Source organism: Amphiura filiformis, chromosome 13 (assembly GCF_039555335.1).
Source record: "Amphiura filiformis chromosome 13, Afil_fr2py, whole genome shotgun sequence".
NCBI classification, from domain to species: domain Eukaryota; kingdom Metazoa; phylum Echinodermata; class Ophiuroidea; order Amphilepidida; family Amphiuridae; genus Amphiura; species Amphiura filiformis.
Genome location: NC_092640.1, coordinates 40,320,462 through 40,337,621, shown reverse-complemented (window position 1 = coordinate 40,337,621; position 17,160 = coordinate 40,320,462). Strand labels below are relative to the sequence as shown.

Sequence of the window (17,160 nt, the reverse complement as noted above, 5' to 3'; positions counted from 1 at the left end):
TCCCTAAAGGGAAAGCCAGCAAGAGACTGGTTTCTGACCCATGGAGCTGGCCTATAGCCAAATAATGGCCACCCGCAACCAGCAAGGTTTGAGGAGAGAACCACAAAACCTGCTCGTTTCTTATTGTAACGTAGATGAAACTACTCTAAGCCTTTGGTTTCAAAAACAAGTGATTTAGTAACTCTTATGTCTCATTCAAAACATGACATTGAAAACATGACATTGTACCAAAGTCGGGCGCTTTACCAACTAAGCTAATGAAGTTGAGACCCATATTTGCAGGTTTAGTTGTTCGTATATAACTAAGTATATTGATGATTTGCCCAAAACCATTTGCACTTTTGTGGATGGGGCTCTTCATGTTTTTAAAGCGCTCGATAGCAAGCACATATGCTAACTATCGAGTTTTTACGGTATACATGAATGTTTATTTTTTTCTCTGTATTTTTTTCTTACTACAGGCATAAACCAGACTACGCCCTGGACAACACCAGGTAGGTTGTGAAGTTGCTAAAACATTAAAAAGACCAAAAATAGCCCCAGAGGGAGTTCTTCAAAATATTTTTGGAAAAGACTTTTGGATGCTGGCTTTCTCTATACCTACTTGCTGTTGCCACTCATCAGTATACCATTTTTATGACCAAAAAACAAAATAAACCTAAAAGCACCCACATTTGCCCTAATTGGGTGCTTTTATTTAATTTTCTCCACTGAAAACCTAGCCATCGACATACCAAAATCGCTGAAAATGTACCCCCCCAACGGGTAGCACATCCCTGTATTATACCTTCAACCAGATAGAACCCCCCCCCCCCCTAAAAAGCTATGCATATACAAATGATCCAAGGTTGTATTACATACATGTAGGTTGGTCACCAATGTCACCAAGCTGCATAATTGCATAGAATTGCCATGGCAACTTAAAGACAACTTGAACTTCCCACAGCATTGTAAGATTTTTTCGATTTTGGCCAACTTTGGACACTGTTGTATTCGTGAAGTGAATTTTGATTTGGTGAAGGGATTAGATATATTGCATACAATTCACAACCAAATACTAGTTATGTGTGCAATCTTGGCCTCCGATATAGATACATCCAATTTTGGGTGTAACTTTAGATGGGCTATTCCATTTGAAAACCATACGCACTCTCTATGGAAGACATGAACTCAATCTCTTGTTAAAGGAAGTGTCATGCAATCACAACATTATGTCTTATACGTCGTATGTTAGAAAATAATTATCAAGCACGAATTAGCACGAATTGTCAAACGAATAAAAACAGCCATCTCTCAACACGCGATATTCAAAATTCCCGCGCCGAAATTGTCTAGAGCAATGACGTCCCAATAATTTAATGAAGCCTAACGACAAATGAGCACATTAATAACCATGACGCCATTGCTCTAGAACATTTCGTCGCGGGAAATTTGAATATCGCGTGTTGAGAGATTGCTGTTTATGTTACCATGTTATTCGTGCTTGATAATTATTTTTCTAACATATTATAAGACTTAATGTTGTGATTGCCGGACACTTCCTTTAAGGGAGTGTAGATTTCATAGGGAGGTAACCCCATTTGAGATTTACATACCTCGTGTGGAAGATTATGGTCACATCTACCATATACGGGTTGTATGGATTTCAACTGCAATATCCCAAAGTGGATCAAACTTTTGGAGGCATGTCCCTACACAAACCAAACTTAAGGAACTAAGGTCCTCATTCTGCCAAGGTGATGAAAAAAAACACCACCCTGTTCTTTGGCCTGACTGTTCCAGAATTTCTGTTAGGGATTTTTTTTTAATTTGCTGTATGCAAAATGTAAAATCAATCGTTTTTTAGACAAAAGTGGATCATGATAGAAATTGATGTAAAATTGGCTGCTTTGTGCAAAGAGTAGCTTTATTTTGAGAAAAATTTTGAATAAAAACCGAACCCTGTTCTGTGGGCATGTGATGATATTTGTGGGGGATGTGTGTGGTCTGTGTCTGTATCAATGATGTATTAAAGTATTCCTCTAATGTGAAATATAATTCTTCCTGTGATTCTCATAAGATTTCATATGTGATGGTGGTAGCAATTCCATTCCAAGTTACTGGGTATGCGACAATTTTGAAGATTGTGTTGATGGAACAGATGAAATTGGATGTGGAGGTAAATAAACCAAGAAATTATGATATGGATAACTGATGAGGATAGTCATTGTGACAATGTTCAGGTTTCATCAGGTTTCCTTATTATACGAGTGTCAAGAAATGGTACTTAAATTGTTATTCCTGAAACATTATATCAGAGCACCTTCCACAAACCACCATTTGCATGCTTGAAATCATAATGAACTTGAGTCATGGCAGTCTCGGTACTGTGGTGGGCTCTATATATGCTGATTGCGTAGGTTTACTTACTTGGGTCTTTTCAACATATCTGTGATCAATCAATTGTGATGCCTTACGTGTCTAAAGAATTTTGCATGTCAATTGCAAATCGAAACTCTTCTTTATTAAGGGAAGGGGTATGAACGTTTGGACAGCATTTATTGTGGGATATTAGAGCACATCAGACATATCGAATTGCATTCTGAATACGCCCTTACGAAAATGCAAGCAATGAAAAATGTGTGCGACAGCATGCAGCACGCGTGCGGCAGTGTGCAGCACACGTGCAGATGTGTGCAGCATGCAAGCAAGGCCTGCTGGTAGCGTGTTCATGTGTGCGAACCAGCTGTGTGCATGCAGGCACCGCACACAAATATCCACCGCGCACACAATTTGCTTGCAGAACCTGCGTGCAGACTACCAATCTGTACGCAAATTACGTGCAGACTACACTTGTGTGCGGACTGTAGGACTGCATGCAAATTGCACGCATCTTGCATGCAGCACGCATATTGCTGCACGCATGCAGGGTTTTCAGATCACAAAGTTAGAATGCTGCACACATACAGGGTTTCCAGAAGCAGTAAAGGTAAAATGCTGCATGCATGCAGGATTTTCAATGACTAATTCACCTTTACACAACTGACATCAAGTCACAATTTGGCAATGATCTAGAAGTGAAAATATTTAAATGTTTACAATGAATAAATAAGTTAGCCTTAATTCGGACCAAAATTTTCTAAGTATTTAACCTTCAGACCAAGATTTTTTGGCAGACCAAGAGGGGGGGGGGGCCAACAGGGAGGGGGCAAGCATTTTTTGGCGGGTCTAGAGGGGAGGGCAAGCAAATTCCTGTTTCGATAGTTGGCATTTCAACTTTGGGCCAATGTTGGAATGCCATTCCTGTTTTGATAGTTGGCATTGAAACACTGGGCCAATGTTGGAATGCCATCCCTGTTTCGATAGTTGGCATTGCAACATTAGGCCGATATTTGGATGTCATTCCTGTTTAGAAATTTGACATTGCAACATTGGGCCAATGTTGGAATTCCATTCCTGTTTCAATAGTAGGGATTGCACCATTGGCCCAATGTTGGAATGCCATTTCTTTTACGATAGTTGGCATTGCAATATTGGGCCAATGTTGGTATGCCATTCATGAATCAACAGTTAATTGGCACTGCAAAAAATCAAAACAAAATTCAACATTTTTATAGTGAATGTTATCAATATTCACAGTAAATTTGACCAATATTCATAAAATGATGCACTTTGGCCGGTTTAGTCATCAAAATATTGCTTATATTAACTTAAAACACTTCATCAAATGTGTATACCCCAATAGCTCAAATGGGAAAGCATCAGACTCCCATGCAGAAGGTCCCAGGTTCAAAATCAGGTAGGTTAAGTAAGATGAGTGACTTGTATACAATTAAGCTAGGTAATTTTAGTTCATTGTGAAATGGATAGCCAGGTTATGTAAGACTAATTATAAGGACAATATACACTGTCAACCATTTTTTTATATATTTTTTTCATGATTTTGTCTCGCATATATATGGCCAGTACGTGCTGCACGCATGCAGTGCACGCTAATGGATTTGCATGCTGCATGCAAACTGCACACGCTCATGACCTGCACACATGCAGCAAGCATCTGCACGCTTCCCTGCATGCGTGCCTCGTTCCAAATATACGCATCCGCACGCGACCAACTGCACGCGTGCTGCATGCGGTGCGGCACGCATGCTGCTTGCATGCTGCACGCGTTCAAAAACTGCGTGCCATTTTCGTAAGGGCGAAGAATGTCCTTCTGATTTTTTGAAATTCACAATGTTATACACATTTTATGGAAAATCATTAAAAATTGATATTTTTGATATTTAACAGTACTTGAAGTAAACTTGATAAATCTGATGATTTATACTTAAAGTGTATGTAGGTGGGATGAAAAGCCGACGATCAATTGAAAATTTTGACCTTTCGTATTGAAGATATGGATTTTTTCCCAAAACACCAAAAAAAGAGGTCTTTTGGGAAAAAATCCATATCTTCAATATAAAAGGTCAAAATTTTCAATTGATCGTCGGCTTTTCCTCCCAGCTACATACACTTTAAGAATATATCATTAGATTTATAAAATTTATTTCGAGGACTGTTATATATCAAAAATTTGAAAAATATCAAGTTTTAATAATTTGTCATAAAATTTGTATTATATCGTGAATTTCAAAAAATGAAAATTATTTGATATCAGAAAGACATGCTTCGTATTGTAGTGTTGAATTATAAAAAATAAAATTTAAAAAAAGGCATACCACATTTTATTTTCAATTCCCATGGGACATGATAATAATAATTATAATAACATGGTTATCCGTAAATCTTACTATTTTTGGTTTTAATTTCAGTACAAAATTCAACCACAGCGGAACCTACAACATCTATATCAGGTATTCCTTTACTGTGCTGAGCATTTCAAACATTTTTACCCAATCTTTAGACCTTCAGGAGTGTGGCATTTTAGGAGAGTATTGGACAATAGTTTAATGTTCCTGCTTTTGCTGCATGAGGTACCAGGTTCAATTCCCAGCATGCTCAGTTAAGACCTTGGAATCATGACAATGTTGGAGACTGGCTTGAATTTTCAACAACATTTGGGGGGGGGGGGTGCAATACAGTGGAATCATGATGATTTTGGAGAGCAAACTCATGTTGATAGTTTTTATCCTATATTTTCATAATATTATTACCACACCATTATACACAACTTTCAGTGGCATTTCACCAAGACATCATTAGACATGGGACTTTTATTACTATAAATAAGACCCATAGCACTATTAATCATTTTGATAGTTGTTTATTTTTTATCATTTGAGTTCCGTTCTCTCCATGGTGCATTTAAAATTGAGGAAATGAGCTACATGTATGAGTGTACTCTTCATAATCCTACATTATTGCTGCGCTGCAAAAGATTAGACTTTTGAAATTACTCAGTTGTGAATATGGCTATTTACCAATGAGATCACAGCAGTATTCACATCTACTGAATGATCAAATAAGATCCGTGTGAAGAATAGTCCACACTTCTGTAAATGTTGAAAAAAGTTATAAGCTTCCAAATTAGGTCATGACAGTACCGATTACTCCCCAGCAAACACAAAACGTTTTCGACATCAATCGCAAAAGGTTATAAAAGGTTGTCAGAAAACGTTTAATGTCGGGTTATATAAAGGGTATATTAAGAGTATAAAACGTTTTCATAACCTTAAAAAATGTTTTGATAATCTACTGCTCAGCAAACAAAAATGTTTTACAGAAAACGTTTAAATGTCGGGTTACATAAATGGTATAAAAACGTTTTAATTACATTCCAAAAACATTCTTGAAAACTTGATACAAAACTTTCTAAACAGAATGTTATTTTGGGGTTGAAAAAATATTTTGCGAAAAATGTTTGCCCAAAATATTTTCAATAACGTTTTAAAAACATTTTCATGACCTTTATATAACCCGACATTTAAATGTTATTAAAAGGTTTTGAAAAAAACATTTTAAGAACATTTCTGTGTTTGCTGGGTTCAAATATTTCAACATAATGTTATTTAAGTATTGACACAATATTTGGTAAAAATGTTTGCAAAAATAGTTTACAATAACATTTTTTGAAAACATTTAAAAATATTGTTGTAGTGTGTTTTCATACAAAACGTTTTAAAACGTTATCATGACCTTTATATAGCCCTATATTCTAATGTTATTAAAACGTTTTTACCTAAACCAAAAGCCAAAATATAACTTATTTAAAACGTTTTTAAAACGTTTTGGTGTTTGCTGGGTCAGTCATCTTGTCAAATTTCAAGAAATGTGAAAGATTTTTTTTAACTCTTGAGGATATGTGAATTTAAATATCACTCAGAAAACGCCGAATAAGTTTTTAATTTTTGTGTGTCATTCTTGTGACAAAATATATCGGACAACCTGAGATAGGTGCTGTTTTTAAATTACTACGATCTTCTGCAAATAGTGGGAAAATGCTACATGTAAAACACTCCAAAATTTTTATTACCTAACCTTGAGAGGAGCACATAAAATGATTTTATAATTACTTCTACATCCGAAAAAAGAATATTATGAATTTATAAATAACCAGTAAAAAACTTCACGCATACCTAGAGTGTTAATGCAGTCCAGTATTATCTGTTAAGAAAACCTTATTTCTGTTTCTTTTTCTTTATTTACATCCTTTTAAGTTCGTCTTATCGGTAGCAGCAATTCATATGAAGGCAGAGTGGAAGTATTTTACAATGATACTTGGGGTACAGTATGTGATGACTCATGGGATAATGATGATGCAATGGTAGTTTGTCGTCAACTTGGGTTTTCACCTAGTGATGCACAAGCTGTTAGCTATGCTCAGTTTGGAGAGGGAACTGGAGAAATATGGCTGGATGAAGTAAGATGTTCAGGATCAGAATACAGCCTAGATGAATGTAGTCACAATGGATGGGGAATAAATAACTGTGACCATTTGGAAGATGCAGGGGTCATTTGTAACAATGGTATGTAACAATTAGGTCATGAACGGTACTACAGCCGTCTTGCCAAAAGACAATCTATTGTTTTTTCTTCCTTTTTTTACAAACCAAAAAAAAACAACAACAGGAGCATTTGCAAGTTTTACTTGCTGTATTTTTATATATTGTAGTTAACATTACGTTTGTTTGATGTATAGATAATTGGCTTCATTATTAACTAAATGCAAACTATAGATGGCGCTATTTATCCTAAATCATATTTCTTTATTTGCAAGGGGTAGGTGATTAATACTGCCATTAAAACAGCTGGAATATGTGAAACAAGCAACAAGGAAATTTTATAAACATATTTTAACAATAAAAGGAATTTTTTATAATAAAAGCTTGAAACAGTAATTTCCCGTAACTAATTAGCGCCACCAATTTTGTCATTAATATATATATTTTATATACGAAAAAGCTATAAAAATGCCATAAAAGAGAATAATTTTGTAAAAGAGGGGAAATGAAAGTTGAGAATGACTCAAAAGCATCTGTATGCATTAGCATGATTTCACATTTAGCTGTTTAAGCCTAAAATTTGGTTGTAGATGATGTTTTGTTGATAAAATGTCATTTCATGAGAAAAAAAATCTAAACCCGATTCTACCCAAAATCTATCCTTTTAATTAATGTTAAGATCAGTGGCCCACTTAATTAATAGCATATATCATTCCACCCTCAAAATTGAGATTTTGAAGAAATCACAAAAAATGTTATCCATACCCCCAGTTAAAACAGTCCAGCAATGATCCGATTGGATCATGCTATGGTACAACTTGATTTTTCATTTAATATTTCACATTTGCAGCTGACTTTACTCCATGTACAAACACAACTCAAATTCAATGTTATAACAGTACTGTGTGTATTGACTTGTCACAATTCTGTGATGACCGTGTTGACTGTCCAGGCGGTGAGGATGAAGGATTATGTGTTGGTAAGGAGTGATTGGCTATTAAATCAGAAAATAAAAAAAATATCAAAAATCAAATTTGTGCATTTTGTCCAAAAAATAGATTGTGCTAACTTACCGCATGATAAGACTCAGACTGAAAATTATTTAATAAGGGCAAGATGTCACATATTAGTCAATGTTGGAGGAGTATGTCCACACAGACACTTGTCGCTATATGCAATTCAATGTCACTTTATGAACACTAGCCATTTTGGCTCCTTTCCAATTTTTCTTCAACTGAACAAACACACACAAAAAAATATGTTTTGACTTGAATCCGTCACTTATAAACTATTTTTACAAATTCTAAATACTTTTTACCCCTTCACTGACATCACTAATAGCACCTTAAATTAATGAATATTGGCCAAAGTACATAAAGGTCCTAAAACGTTTAAATATCAGGGAGGCCAACATTCCTAGGAGGGTGGGGAGGGGGTGCAAGGGGGTGGCAAGACTTCCCACAGGAGGAGGGAAGCTCCTTCCTTTGGCCACAACACTGGATGTATGTTTCATGATAGTAGAATGTTCCATTCAATCACACAAAGCCAATGACAATAATATTTCTTAAACGCTTAACATTTCAACTTCAATCTTATAATAGCAAAACGCTCTTTTGAGTGTCTATTAACGCTAGCTACATTTTTGTTTTAATTTCATCCAACCACAGAGGAACCTACAACATCTATATCAGGTATGCTTTAAACATATACCATGCGAAGCAGGTTGTAGGAAAAAGCTTCCAAGAACCCAACCCCCTTGCCACTTGATCTAGCTATTATATCCATCATGTCCTCGTTCATTAATTGGTTAAACAAGTATCATGTGATTAAAATAGTTTTAACTATTTTGCAAAGCAGTCAACAAGCTGATTGATGAGGGAACCGGGTATTATTCAAGTACTATTTCCCGAGGGAAATAGTACTATTGCCTTATTTGAGTTTTATATGATTTTGATGACAGGTTGTCATCCATTAGAATGCTAAGAAATTTAGTCTCTGCTATTATCAATATGCTGTTATAGACAGTGCATAAATTTGACTGATAGGTCCTGATTGTGAACCCAGGTTTGCCTGATAGCCTTATTGTAGGATACAGACTAATTAATCACAAAACGAACTTGTTTATATGTTTCTGTCTTACTTTGACACTGTTTTAGTCCGTCTTGTTGGTAGCAGTAATTCAAGTGAAGGCAGAGTGGAAGTATTTTACAATAATACTTGGGGTACAGTGTGTGATGACTTATGGGATAATGATAATGCAATGGTAGTTTGTCGTCAACTTGGATTTCCATCTGGTGGTGCAGAAGCTGTTAGCAATGCTCAGTTTGGAGAGGGAACAGGACCAATATGGTTGGATGATGTAAGCTGTTTAGGATCAGAAAACAACTTGGGTGAATGTTGGCATAATGGATGGGGAAATGACAACTGTGACCACTCTGAAGATGCAGGAGTCATTTGTAACCTTGGTATGTACTAATTATTAGTTGGGATCATGCTGAGTCCTAAAACTGCCATAGATTTAGAAAAGTATAAAATTTATGAAACTTCAGGCAATTGTTTATTGAATTCAAATATCACTCACAAAAGAATGTGCTTTAGATGAATGCAGTCATAATGGATGGGGAATAAACAACTGTGACCATAGTGAAGATGCAGGGGTCATTTGCCCCACCCCACCCCCAAAAAGTATATACTTTATGGTCTAGTTCTGGAGGTTATTATGTCAAATCAAATTACTACAAATGGTACGTTTTGCGCACAGGTGTATACTCGGCTTAGGGTTAGGGTATGGGTTAGAGTTTAGGTATGGGTCATGGTTAAGGCATGTCATATGGCTTATAGCAAACTATAGGTTGACCAGAAACACATTATTTACAATCTCATTTAAGTTGCAACGCCCAGTAATTATCGCAATTATGAAGTCAGTCTTGGCTGATCTTGAATGCAGCAGACATTTTATACACTTTTCAATGTCATTTTTACTCTTTATTATTCAAATTAATGGGAGCAATTCAATGCACGTTTTGTTTTAATATTTTGTATCTTTAACACAGAAGAACCACTGCAATGTCTAGAGTGTGTATTTTTTGAGTATTTTCCTGCGTCGAATTATGATTATGGTAATGAGACATGCATTAGTGGCACTGGGCTTTTATCCTATGCTTGTGATGTAACTCCCAGTGATGGACTAGTTCATAGATGTGTTGTAATAGAATATGTGGTGAATATTCCTAATTTTGATTCATATGGAAACGAAGGTAAGAGGCTATGCATCATGCACTAGAACCTTGAAAGAATCCAGCATTACCTACTAGCGAAGAAGATCAAGTTAATGATTCTTACCCAAGATTTTAATGTGTCAATTTACAAGGGGAGAAAGAACCCCTCATCGCACACTAGAACATTTTTAACATTAACTTACAATGTACATCTAAATATAACATGCATAGACAAATAATCCCAGAGAAAAAACTTGCATTATCCTTCAAAGATGTGAAACCTTGTATTAGACCTGGGATTGGGTGATGAAAATGACATTTTCTGAGGTTTTCATATGAAATTCCCCAAACTTTCAGCTTTCTTTTAATTTTTATTTGATCAAAATTGAACATTCCGTTCAAATTTTACAAATGAAAAACTGTGAACAGAAAATGCGAAAATAATCCATAATGAGCGTTATCCCATATTAATACATACATTCTATTTCTTATGTATTTTATTGTTTTCAAGCAATGATATTTTAGAAATCATTGAATACAAATTAATTACAGATCCAAAATGCACCAGTTAAACCAAACATATTGTTGCATTGAATATCAAACTGTTACAACAGTAAAAATAATCATTCTAATCATAAAAATTATGTTAATTAGCTAATTAATATTCATTATTGATTTTGTAAAAATTAAAGTCAATTTTCTCGTATTTCATATTTTCACCAATTTTGGAATTGCAAAAAAAATGTGGAAGCAAAACTACACCCCCTACTGGCCTGAAATTTGGAATGAATATGCTTGAATCCCTGATCTGTGCATTGAGCCTACTTTTGAAAATGTTAACTACATACTTCAATGTGAAATGTCTGCCATACGAAAGTTGCCCATGACGAAAATCAAAATATGTGCCCCCCCCACTTTCAAAACATGCGTATGTACGCCACTATTCTTTAATTCTTACTTCTTTCTTGTCTGAATTTCAGATCCATATCCAACCACAATGGAACCTACAACATCTACAACAGGTATTACTTTACTGTACCATTTCTTAAAACATATCAATATACAGGGCGGATAAAGAACCATCACACATTACTACAATTATATATTGCAATTTAAACATAACATGCATGGACAGATAAGCCAGGAGAAAAAAAGGCTCTGGACTTATACCTGTTTGTGCGGTGACTTGGAAGATGAGTATACCGTCCAACTGACCTACACAGGATGATTATACAAGTCTGGTACTCATTATTCAGCAGTCAGGGTAAACAGCATACACATCACATTCAGATGTGAAACGGATTTCACCTTATTTGTTGCTCAAGATTACATCTTTTCTTTTATTCTCAGCCCAATCAATGCCAATTCGAGCTATTTTACCCCAATTTCGCACAGTTTTTCAGCATTTTTCGAGCATTTTCAGTTTTTTTTCCCAATAGTCAATTTCATGTCTGCACATTTGTTTGGGTTTAACAACCCTGGATAATCGAAGAAAGCCTATTATGAATAGCACTCTTTGCAATAATCTGGGAATCACGGTTGTTTGATGTATATAGAATTGGCTTCATTATTAAGCAAATGCAAACTATAGGTGGCGCTACTTATCCTGAATCATATTTCGTAATTTGCAAGGGGTAGGTAATCAATACTGCCATTAAAACATGGAATAGGTGAAACAAGTAACAAAGAAATTTTATAAACATATTTCATCAATAAATAATAGGAATTATTTGTATTACTATTAAACGCTTGAAAGAGTAATTTCCAGTAACTAAATAGCGCCACCAATTTTGTCAAAAATAGATACATTTTATATCCGAAAAAGCTTAACAAAATGCTTTGAAAGTGAATAATGTTGTAAATAACGGGAAATTAAAGTTGAAATAATTCAAAAGCATCTATATACATTAGCATGATACCGCTTTTAGCTGTTCAAGCCTAAAATTAGGTAGTACATGATATTTTGTTTGAAAAACTATTAAATGATCACATCAAACAACCGTGGGAAATGTTCAAATTGTGATTAAATATGTCAACCAGAAAAACGCACTTTTTGGTTAGATGTTAACACCAACGTTGCAGCCAAAACATTTGGCCTTCAGCTGGGTGGATGACATAAGGGTCGTCTGAGGTAAACCGTTGAGGAAGTTGATTGATAACTGGATCCTAACTATGACAGATTAACTTCCAACTCTAATGACGACATTGTCATTTTGGACCGTGAACCCTGTTGGTTTGAACAAGGAATCAAAGACGCAGTGTTGGTATGAGCTGAACAACCATCCCATTGCAAAATCCAGTATTCTACTTGATTATTATACAATTGACAATGTTCACCTTTGTTACAGCTACAGCACATAGAGCGTTTGCAAGGACATGTATAGCGGCTCCTCCTGACCCTGACCTGTCATTGGTTGGTCCAGATGCCCTTGAATTTCTCGAAGATTTTGATTCTCCTGACTACAATAGTTATATGGGAGGTCCAGAACCCGCACCAGATGGCATCTTTGTGAGAGTTCACACTTGTGACCAAGATGATTGCACAAGTAAGCTTATATCTTATAGTGTCATATGACAGTACACATATTTAAATAATAAAACTAACCCACAGAGGATGATTAAATACATTCCCATAACCCAATGTGGTGTGTCTGCCTTTTGTACACATGTGGCATAGTTGTCCATACCTTGCATTAGGATTGTGTGCAAATATCTGGTGTTTTCATCCTTTTATTTAACATACAAAATATTGCGACTTATAAATAAAATTAATGCTGTGTGACATTATGAATGTTTTCTATAAGAAAATTCAATTTATTTTGATAAGCCTCGACTATTAGCTCGTTGTCTGCAATTTTAAAATTACCATTTTGTGTGGTAATGGGAACGGAAGGTATTTGAGCCTCCTCTGACTAACCCACTTGCTGATGAAATGGGGGAAATGGAAAAACCTTACCCCTATCTAAACCCCAATTCTACCCAAAATGTAACCTTAAATGTTAAGGTGGGTGACCCAATTCTCGCTATTCGCAATAAGGGCGCCGCCAGCGGTTTGCGATGTAATCGTGATGTATCATGGGAAAAGGTCGACATCCAAGTCCGCGCAATACGAATATTACCATGCTATTACATAGGAACACGTGACAATATTTTTTAGTTTGTCAAAATAAAGGTGTTACACGCGAATCGATACTCAATAATACTTAATAATGTGATTTGAAATGTGCACAATTATTTTTTCTCTATCGATTTGCGTGTAATACCGTTATATTGACAAACTAAAAATATTGTCACGTGTTCCTATGTAATAGCATAGTAATATTCGTATTGCGCGGACTTGGATGTCGACCTTTTCCCATGATACATCACGATTACATCGCAAACCGCTGGCGGCGCCCTTATTGCGAATAGCGAGAATTGATATCATCATCCACCCTTCAAAATTGAGATTTTGAAGAACGCTCATGTATTTCTCATAACTCCAGTTCAAATGATCCAGCAAATATCTGATTGGATCATAGAATAACACACGGCTTGTAATTATTCATTGATTTTCATTTTATATTTCACATTTGCAGCTGACTTTACTCCATGTGCAGACCCAACACAAATCCAATGTTATGACAGCACTGAGTGTATCGATTTGTCACAATTCTGTGATGAACGTGTTGACTGTCCAGGCGGTGAGGATGAGGATGAAGGTTGTGGTGGTAAGAAATTTATTTCATGGAATTCAAATTCAGTGATTGGCTATTAGTCATCCAAAATCAGATTTGTTCATAATTTTTTGTGATAACTTTGCTGAAATAGGATTCTTATGATTACAACTCGTGCATACCTCGTGGCGTAGGTACTGTGAAGGTACTCCTAGTACCAAGTTACTAGGGAGCAGAGTACTGATGTAGGTATTCTAGTAAGAAAATGACGCATACAGGTTGTCATTTATTTGTTTGTGTTGCCATATATGTTCTTGATACATGTTTCTTATTTGTGATTTTTTTTAAATAGGTGAAGTAATAAGTAAATGAGTAAATAAATAAGTAATTCATCTAAGTTTTTTGAGTAAGTAAATATTATATCTGAAATACCTGTTTTGGATGTGATTCCTGGGCTATCTACAGTGTGGTGGCCGACGCAGGTACTTTGGTGTAGTACCAACATCGGCCACCATCAGGCCAGTGCAGCAAAAGTACACCATATATCGCCAGGAATCCTGTAGTGTACATGCATGTACCTTGCACGTGATATGACCGAATATAATCCAATATAAAGGGCAAAATGTCACATTTTAGTCAAAGGTGAGTTGTATCCGTACAGGCACTTGTAGCTACACAAAATTGAATATTATCAAAATTTATATTTATCAACACTGCCATTTTCTTCATCTTTACCGATTTTTTCATATGAAAAACACCCCTAATAATTATAGAGGCCTTGCATGTGACGTATCATCCCGTAAATATGGCGGACTACTCAAATGCATTCAACAAAAGCATGATTGCAATCTACCGTGACAGTTCGTCTCACACACATAACCCTGCACTACGATCAAATAGGTTGATGACAACATTTGATTGAATGGACTGCACTCCGCCATAACTACGGTGAAGGACACCGGCTCAAATCCTTTGTTTGGAGCCAATCGATAATTTCATGCAGGGCCTCTATTTTTTTTTTTGTTTTTTTTTTCTTTAAAATTTATATAGCGCCTTTTTCCAGCTAGATCTTGAAGGATTCAAAGCGCTGTAATTTCGCTGCCATGGTGAATCATCACAATCAGATCGCATCATCTAGGCCAGTTGCAGCCGAACCTCAGGCGCAGACCTATCCGCACTTAGATTGTAACATCCACCAATTATCTGCGCAGCTCCCCAAATTCCATTGGGTGAAGGAAGTTTTGATAACCAAACAACTAATCACCGATTTTTGAAAGCAGGAGGAAACCGGAGATCCCGGAGAAAACCTGCGAGAGCGAGCATGGAATCGGGATAAACCAAGTGCACATGAGTCCTTGGGCCGCGCCGGGGCTTGAACCCGGGACCTCAGTGGTGCAAAGCGAGGGAACTACCGCTGCGCTAACTCGCCCTCCCTACTATTATATATTGATAACTGTATTGGCTGAATATATAATGGTCTATTCAATACTGCAAAGCCAATGACAAACTTTATTCACCTTTGATTTCATAATAGCAAAATATTCTTTAAACCATAGTACTACCGTAATGAAGGGAGGGGGTTACCAACCCCCTAAGGGTTTTCATCTGGCATACAAATGCTTGTGTTTACAACTTACGCTAATCATATCATTCATAGTTGTTGCATCCTTCGGCATGATGGGGAGGGGGTGAGGCCACCATGATATGTTTCTACAGTAAAATCCATGATTTTCATTTTGTTCTTGTGACTTTTAACTTGTTAGTTAGGTTGAAATCGTAACTTCCTTTCATAGTTAGGAGAAAATCGGTGAAAATTGCATGTTTGTAGAATTTTTAGCCGAAAATCAATTTTGTCTGTACTTTTTAGGTGGGCGTGCTCATGGCATATTGACATAATATAGGGAATATTTGTACTTATTTTGATATCACTGGATAGAGGAGATCCATAGCTGTACATTTGTCGATGTTGAGCATTTTTGTTAATGTTGAGCATTTGTCAAGTATTTATTTAATACCTTTTTATTCATTTTTTGCAGTACAATATCCAACCTCAGAGGAACCTACAACATCCAAAACAGGTATTTCTTTTAACAGATGTAATATCGTGCGAAGCAATAAAAATAGAAGAAGCATTTTATTTACTTTTCAGTGTTCACCCACATCAAGTTGGTATATCTCTTCAATTGATCATTTCTTCCCTTAATTAACTTGGTCAAAGGTCCTTTTGAATATATTCCTTTCAGGTGGAACATTCATTCCCTTGCCGCTATTGAAGTTGCATGTTAGGAGAATATTTGATATACATGGTGTCTCAATAAAAATAGGCCCTGTGGATTGGGGGACGTAGCTTAAAATGTCGGCAGTAAAATCAAAACGTTTTTAAAGATTAAAAAATCATGACGTTTCTTCTTTAAAATGGTGCACAAAACATCAAAATCCGTTCACGCGTCACAGAGATAATTAGGATTTTACAAATCGACCCATTTTTGGACCGTTCCAATGGGACAATACACATTAAACACTAATGTGCTGCATTGTAGTTTATAATGGACAAAAAAAAGTTGCTGTGTACGATTTAAAAAAAAACAATCAATTTATCTCTCAAAGAATGTTTTTCACATCTTTCTGTTTGGGTTAAAAATATTGTTCAAACATTTCTCAAGCAACAGTATATGGCCAATTAAATAAGTTTCATAGTATACACATACATGACCAGAAAAACACAAAAAATGTTCTTTCCTAAGAATTAATCTCCCGAATGGCGTTAAGTGGCCCAAAAACGTTAGTTGATGCGCGACTAGTAATTTTCAAAACATAGCCTAAACAGGATTTACCCTTTTGAACAAAGTCATCCCTATACATGAATTTGGCGTATTTTAACAACAAATAAGCAGAATTTTTTTTTTGAAAGGTAGCACCAATACAGGATTTAAATAGAATACACACTTTGTATGATTTCTTTATCATTTTCCAATATAATGTTTGAGTGATGAGGAAGCACGCTTTGCATAACTCCTAAACCATGTATAGCAGTATGCAGACTCCTAGTATTAGACGTACAATATTGTATGTAACATATCTACGTTATTTAATCTATTGCTATTCTATTTCCAGTAATGTTTAAGTTCTAACGAATGTTTGATGACGTAAAATCGATAATATGTTACGTATCGTCACCCTCATAACCAAAGTGCCTAAGTCATTATTACATGTTTCTCGTTTGCAATTTTGATTTTCTGAGTAATAAACCCATAATTAATCAAATTTCCAGCCGCATTCTTCATTAACTTGTGGAATTCATCGCTTTTGATGTATTCCACAAGTGAATGAAGAATGCGGCTGGTAATGGGTTTATTACTCATAAAA

At 35.7% G+C, this 17,160-nt stretch overlaps 1 protein-coding gene across 1 annotated transcript in view; it reads left to right on the top strand.

Moving 5' to 3' along the window:
• LOC140168343 (uncharacterized) overlaps positions 1-17,160 on the top strand; it is a 40,689-nt gene that overhangs the window by 11,929 nt on the left and 11,600 nt on the right. Inside the window, exons 5-16 of the mRNA XM_072191715.1 lie at positions 462-494; positions 2,060-2,158; positions 4,791-4,832; positions 6,636-6,944; positions 7,771-7,899; positions 8,588-8,611; positions 9,077-9,385; positions 9,974-10,177; positions 11,119-11,160; positions 12,487-12,684; positions 13,717-13,848; positions 15,831-15,872. Of these exons, the coding sequence (XP_072047816.1) occupies positions 462-494; positions 2,060-2,158; positions 4,791-4,832; positions 6,636-6,944; positions 7,771-7,899; positions 8,588-8,611; positions 9,077-9,385; positions 9,974-10,177; positions 11,119-11,160; positions 12,487-12,684; positions 13,717-13,848; positions 15,831-15,872 (1,563 nt within the window). The remainder of the gene's footprint in view (positions 1-461; positions 495-2,059; positions 2,159-4,790; positions 4,833-6,635; positions 6,945-7,770; positions 7,900-8,587; positions 8,612-9,076; positions 9,386-9,973; positions 10,178-11,118; positions 11,161-12,486; positions 12,685-13,716; positions 13,849-15,830; positions 15,873-17,160) is intronic.